Source organism: Montipora capricornis, chromosome 5 (assembly GCF_036669925.1).
Source record: "Montipora capricornis isolate CH-2021 chromosome 5, ASM3666992v2, whole genome shotgun sequence".
Taxonomy (NCBI): domain Eukaryota; kingdom Metazoa; phylum Cnidaria; class Anthozoa; order Scleractinia; family Acroporidae; genus Montipora; species Montipora capricornis.
The window spans coordinates 17,161,797-17,168,916 of record NC_090887.1 but is presented as its reverse complement, the minus strand read 5'-3'; the positions used below and the strand labels follow the sequence as shown (position 1 = coordinate 17,168,916).

General features: G+C 39.5%; 1 protein-coding gene across 1 annotated transcript; it reads left to right on the top strand.

The window, feature by feature from the left end:
- The first annotated feature begins 297 nt into the window (after positions 1-297).
- LOC138049703 (bile salt hydrolase/transferase-like) lies at positions 298-6,516 on the top strand. Its single transcript, XM_068896107.1, has 4 exons — positions 298-438; positions 565-703; positions 3,039-3,394; positions 5,550-6,516. The coding sequence occupies exons 1-4, from the start codon at positions 313-315 to the stop codon at positions 6,321-6,323; spliced, it is 1,395 nt and encodes a 464-aa protein (XP_068752208.1). The 5' UTR covers positions 298-312; the 3' UTR covers positions 6,324-6,516.
- Positions 6,517-7,120: the final 604 nt, after the last annotated feature.

Here is a 7,120-nt window from a genome sequence, read left to right as displayed (position 1 = left end):
AATAATAATAATAATAATAATACTAAGTTGAAACTGAACCAAGACCTTGGGGTTGGCAAGAATTTTTAGGAAGGTGCTAGAGATGTAGAGTCGGAAGAGCAGAAACAACTACGGGATGTTGTTTCCCTGAGCCAATGAAGAAACCAGCTGCAATATCATCAATAGCAGTGTGAATTTTCAATAATAATAATAATAATAATAATAATAATGATAATAATTGCGTTCGAAGAACGCTTCCTAATTTCGTGGGTCTCCTGTGAACGCTAGCGAAAGCTCTGAGGTTTTTTTGGGCTTTCTATCGGGCGGGCAGTTATGACGTCACATTCTCGTTGCGTAAAGGATTCTGCCTCGTGCGACACAAAATTCTGTCTTCTTCGCGAACATCGGGTGTTGGCGAACGTGTTGTTGAAGAATTTCGTAGCTGCTGCTGTTTTCTCGGTAAGTTATTTTCTCAATGTTGTTGAAGAATTTCGTAGCTGCTTATCAAAGCCTGAGGGAAGCGTGTGCCATTTTGGGCTTTCTATTCGGCGGGCAGTTATGACGTCACATTCTCGTTGCACAAAGGATTCTGCCTCGTGCGACACAAAATTCTGTCTTCTTCGCGAACATCGAACATCGGGTGTTGGCGGACGTGTTGTTGAAGAATTTCGTAGCTGCTGCGGACGTGTTGTTGAAGAATTTCGTAGCTGCTGCTGTTTTCTCGGTAAGTATTTTCTCAATGTTGTTGAAGAATTTCGTAGCTGCTTATCAAAGCCTGAGGGAAGCGTGTGCCATTTCTGGACCTTGTACGTCAACCAGGACGTGTTTCAACTCAGTTTGTATGATTTTAGCTAAATTCATTGAACTTCGAACGCACTTATTAATCTTTGATTACTCCTAGTAATAACTCTAAAACGATCAATTTTTATTTTAAAAAAGCATAACAATAGTCTTAATGATAATTATGATTGTGTCTGAACAAAGTTGACGGAAAATAAGTTTTATTTTGTTTTTGAGCTGTACGTGACTAGTTTGAATAATTCATCAGTGATAGCACAAGTTATTGCATAATATTGAGCATTTATTTTGCATTGATTTGAAATTATTCCTGAGATCCCGGAATGCATAATTATAAGAAGAAGAAGAAATTTTAATAACAAAAATAAAATTAATAAGTCTAGATCTTGTGATAAAATTGATTAAAAAGACAAACGCAACTAGATTCATTTTGACAACGTTTCGACATCGTCCGATGTCATCGTCAGGCAATGAATTTTAATCGCATGAAGCATAACTTATACAAGAACAATAGAACAATATAAACAATAGTACGCTAACAATAAGTGTGAATTCTAAGTAAATAGTTTTGCCCTGACAGAGTCTGACTGCATGAATTAAGCAGTCAAATTTCAATGCACATTTTTTTATGACACTAAAACTCGCCGCTGGGGGTGCTGTTGTTTGGCCATGATCTGCTAGGCGATGCCTCCCGATAGCTGAGTATCTGTGTTCCTCAATTCGTTGATGCAAGTGACGAGCTGTATAGCCAACATAGCTCGCATCACACCAGCCACATTGAAATTTATAGACGACTAGTTGTTGGCTGACTAATGATGGTTTGGGCTCACGGAATTTAAGGACATCCTCGAGCTTGCGGCTGACAAAAACTGGCTGTAGATCTATAACCAGTTTCTTATTTAGCTGAGTAAGTTGGCGCTTCACAATATCGGCTGGTCAAAAACCAGCCAATATTGTGAAGCGCCAACTTACTCAGCTAAATAAGAAACTGGATGAAAAAATGCGCATCGAAATTTGACTGCTTAATTCATGAGATGTTCTACATCAAAGAATTGAAACCATCACTTAATGTGAAGTCAGACTCTGTCAGGGCAAAACTATTTACTTAGAATTCACACTTATTGTTAGCGTACTATTGTTTATATTGTTCTATTGTTCTTGTATAAGTTATGCCTCATCCGATTAAAATTCATTGCCTGACGATGACATCGGACGATGTCGAAACGTTGACAAAATGAATCTAGTTGCGTTTGTCTTTTTAATCAAAAATAAAAGTGTAAAACATAAAATCAGCCTTAATGATAACAATAACCTCCTTTGTCTCGACAATTTTGAGGAAAATATGTTTGTGCATCGTATGTGACTAGTTTGCAATAACCTGAAATCATTCATGAGACCCCAGAACTTTAAATGGCATAAACTCAGCCATAATTAATTAATGGCTAAAACCGGATAGCCTTTTTTCATCAGGCACAGGGTTTTCATGATATATCATACGAAGTCATGCGACTTATTTATTGCGGAAGGATTATTTAAGACATCGATCCTGGTCCATTTGGAACGTGTCGTCTTAATTGCTCTCTCAAAGTCAAGGTTAATCACAGTCTGTTTTGTTCAGACAGGCAAACCTCAGGTTGTTTTCGAAATAGCTTTCTTTGTTATGATTGGATGAGGTGTTTTTCGGGTTATGTATGAAGAGCACGTACAAAACTTCTTCGTTTCCTATATATTTAGTGGCCTGGCTTTGACGAATCAGGCAAAATCTAAGTGAGATAGATAAGTCACGAAGAACTTGGAACTTGGAACATACAGATTACTGATTCAAATTCAGAGCTGCTAGCTAGGTATGTAGTTTTGCAGATAGCCTGAAAAAATGTAACTTTTGCCCGTGCAATCAAAGTGATGTAATTACAAGTTAAAATGCTACCATTTCGAAAAGATGATCATCAAACACTCACTAGCCGCAAATTTTACGCCTCAATGTGATGGAGAGGTCAGTTGTTTATTTGAACTGCTGTTATGTTCTCCTCAATCCAGCTCTCTGAGATCAGATCTGTCACCTTTGACTGTAAGTAATATCGATTAAATTTAAATAACGTTGCACTCAAAATAAACTGCCTTTTGCTCGAAATTGAACCTTAAAATTTCGGAAGTCGGGTGTTGATCAAACACACTTTCCAAAGTTGAATAAAAAAAGAGAACTAATTATTTTAATCGTAGTAGCACCTTAAGCGTTATTTGAATTTCTATCCATATTTCAGATCATAAAAATGAAACTGCTTATGGCCATTCAGCTGCTTTCTCACGCCTTTCTCGGAACCGACGCTTGTGCCGAGTTCCGATTGACGGCCACCGAAGACAAATCGGTCATCATCGAAGCATGGAGTTCGCAGAGGATTTGCAATCACATATTATCGTGGAGCCAACGAAATATCCCCACATCGCAACTCCAGCAGAAAACTGCACTTCTGATAAAAGTAATAGTTATTTAAACTGGACGAACAGCTACAGTATCACCTATCTAGACGCTTGGAACACTTCTTTGGCCACTGATGGAATGAATTCCGATGGACTATCAGTCGGTTCGCTCTATCTCCCTAACTTCACTAAATATCAGGTACTACAAAACCCGTATCCTTCCCTGTTATAAGTCCTGCATCAGCGGTAAATATGAGAGCGCGTGTAAACTCGGATGAAAAACAACTTTAGGGGAAAAAGTTCCTATTTTTCTTATCACTGGCATTTTGTGCGTTTCTAGAATAATGGCATGTTAGAAAGTGTTACATGAACGACAATAACATACGATCGTGGATGGACGGATGACTTCCTAGATTACGTCGGTTGAGAGACTTATAAATTCCTTAATTTCGAGGTTTCATAGAGATAAATCCCTTCAGGGATTTGTACAAAATAAGTAAATCATTCCTTTGAGGGTTGTACGCAAAATAAAGGTTGTTGAATGAAAAGAAAGTCAGTTAAATACCGAAAACGTCAGTTGACAGATGTTTTAAGTTCATTCCGAGGGCAGTAGGCCCGATGGACGTTGTGGCTTAAAACCACAGGCATGCCATCCTCATTTGGTGTTTTTCATCTTACGGCGGTCAATATTTCCTTGGATCTTTTATTGAAAAAGAGGCTACAGGTAGACTATTGATCTGGCCTTTCATTGACAGGGACTGATCCAGAATTTCAGAGAGAGGGGACCGAAGAAATTGAGGGGAGAGCGCACTCCCCCCCACCCTTTTTCTTCCCCCTTTCCCCCTTTTCTCCCCCATCCCACATGCCCTCTATGAAAAATTATTTGTGACCAGTCTTCCTCGTCATTTCATAAAATAGAAAAACGCCCGCTAACGTGTCTCGGATTTTTGAAAAGAAGCGAGCTAATTATCATAATTTTTCATATTTGATATGCATCATACATTCAATTTGGAAAATGTATTTGAAAAGGTCTGAAACTGAACTAATCTGATACAGACTGTACCACTTGAAAGTCGGCTGGTCACAACAGAAGCTCTTTAAATAAAGGGAAAGAAGGTGGGACTGCGGCCCCTTGCCCCGGCCCCCATCATCAGCAGATCGCGAGCCGAAAATGAAAAAAAAAAAAAAAACAAGCCTAAATTCTGGTAGTATTGCCGTTTGGGTCCATTTCCGGTTCAAGATTGCTTCCTTAAGTCAAGTAAAGCCAGCTAAGTTGCATTTCCGTTTACATGATCAAACATTTCCTTCAGGTCACGCAAACATCGATTCATTTAGTTAAATCTTCCCTTAGTCTACCTTGCCTAATATTTCGATTTCGGTTCCTTTGTGCTTGATTCCTGTTGGAGCTTGTTCGACAATCAGACTGAACAAGTAATGGAGACATGGGGCACCCCTGTGGCACGCCTCTGGACTGCCTAAACAAATTTGTTAAAAAAACCTTGTTATCGCCGCGCTTTCTGAATTTGTATATAACGTTCTAATCCATCGCTGAACACTTGTTCTGAAATTGAGTAAGTATAGGGCTTTCATAATAAAAGTCCAATCAATAGAATCAAGCTCCTCCTGAAAATCCAATGACACTAAAATACCGAGCATGTTTTACAGCTTCGTATACTCCATTCTGCAATATACATGTCAATTATTAATTTCATCTTTCGCCCGATATATCTTCCCTTGATAACACCAGTTTGTTCCCTGTGCACTAACTTCGGTGAAAATGGTTCTAATCTCTTCGTTATGCTTTTGTTACTCTTTTATAGGGGAATCACTTTTCACATGTTTGTCTTATTAGCATAAGCCTATTAGCCACAAAATCAGTACTGAAGATTGAAAGTGCGTAGCAAACTGAACTATCTAGAAAAATATGAGCACAATATGCTAGATAATCTCTGAGCAATGATGCTTTGAAAATGCGAAATTTTACATCAAGCATATTGAAAACATAAACAAACGCGCACAAAGCATGCCGTTCGACAGAGTCTTTAACATCGAGCAATGTTACAAGTCGCCAAGTGAAAAATTTTAGTAAGGAGGCGTCCTCTTAAGGAATTAAAGGGATAACCTCTCATTACACTGGAAAGTGTCCAGCGCCTTTTTACATTCGGCATGTGTAAGGACTTTCAATACGGTCTCTTCCTTTGTCTGTAAATTTTGGAATTTCGAGAAGCTCAATGAAGCATTCACTATGATTCCATTGCTTTTTGGATTATAAATTGATGTATACAAATCCTTATAATATTAAGTTTTGGTGTACTATGTTACGTTGTACTAAAGTTAAGTATTTCATCCCACAGGAAGTCCCTGTCGACAAATGCGAACAAGCTGTATCTCAGTTAGAGCTTCCTCTATGGCTTTTGGGAAACTTTAAGACTGTAAACGAAGTGCGAGAGAGCTTGTCAAGGGGATCATTTCCGCTGGTATTCGAACAAAAGCTACAAAACTTCTCGATCCCTGTCCATTTTTCGGTGCAAGACAAAACTGGGGATGGCATTGTAATTGAATATACAGAGAAAGGAAGGCAAGTCTATGACAACACGCTGGGTGTGTTGACCAACTCTCCTCCTTACGACTTCCAGATGCTAAATATCCGTAACTACATAGAGCTCTCAAACTACAATCGGGAGCCTTTAAAGTTGGGTGAAGACACGTTCCCGGCTCCTGGTGAAGGAAGTGGATTGCTTGGGATGCCAGGTGATTTAACCCCACCCTCAAGGTTTGTCCGTGTGGCGGCTAACCAACCCAACACAAGCACCGAAGCGGTTAACGTGGCTTTTCACGTGCTAAATTCGGTTGACATCGCAAAAGGTTTGGTGAAAAACCAGACAACGAATAAATCGGATTTCACCATGTGGGCAGTGGCCAAAGACCTCACGAACTATACTCTCTATTTCCGTGATTACAACGACATGACTATTCGTGTGGTGTATCTGAACTCCCTACCGCCGGTACCGCAAGGAAAAGTGCTCCGAATGAAAGTTTACACGGACAACTCTGGTTTTCAAGATGTCACAGATCAATTTCAAAGCGTCCATCCTACAGAATTTAGTCCCAGGCAGGATGAACTGTAAGCTGGAATCTCGCGCAAGGAACTCAAAGCAAAACGTTTTGTTACGCTATTTGTCGCAATAAATATAAATCAGTTTGAAAGTAAAAATTTGCACAGAAAACAAATGTCAGCAGAGCTTGATGACAATATGGCTTTACTTAAGATAGCCCTTAATAATGAAAATAAAGCATTCCTTTAGCATTCACTTAGCATAATCTGACAACCCTTGCTTCTTATTAATTTACCGTGAATTGATTTGTGGCATTTCCAAAAACAACTGGAGTGTCATCACGCAGAATACCTGGCCACTTCTGCCCACTGGTTTAATAGATAGCTTTTTAGAGAATAAGACAGCTGAATTTCAGCAGTTACCCTTTCTCCCCTTTGCAACATTCTCGTCCCCAGGTCCCCTGCATGGAAGCTCGGCACGTGGACGTCGTGCCAAGCTTCTTGCGGTCTAAGAGGGCCAGGTAGCTCTGGAGACGAAAATGTTATCTGAAAGTAACAGTAAACCATAGATCTAATATTCCTGATTTTCAAACCGTTACTATATGGCTGCAATCTCGCTAAAAATAATTGTGGAACTAGACTGACTAATTATGATCTTCTTTGTGACTGGTCTGAATTTTTAATCGGTTCAAAACGTATAAATTCGTACTTAGTTCCCAGGTAAACTGGGCAAGTTTCATTATTCCAACACGTAGCTCAAGTAAAATGGTGCAAGCTGTTCACGAATTACACTGGCAAAAGTGGCATTTGCTTTTTTCATGCGGCGTGGGATCAAGAGAAAATGAGGGGACAGAGAGGGAGGCTTAAGGC

What these genes read in the sequence shown, in the direction of transcription:
- LOC138049703 (XM_068896107.1), top strand. Translation starts at nt 313, where the DNA reads ATGACGTCACATTCTCGTTGCGTAAAGGATTCTGCCTCGTGCGACACA. An exon ending in TAGCTGCTGCTGTTTTCTCG is followed by an intron (nt 439 to 564) that starts GTAAGTTATTTT and finishes CGTTGCACAAAG; the next exon opens with GATTCTGCCTCGTGCGACAC. An exon ending in CTAACTTCACTAAATATCAG is followed by an intron (nt 3,395 to 5,549) that starts GTACTACAAAAC and finishes TTCATCCCACAG; the next exon opens with GAAGTCCCTGTCGACAAATG.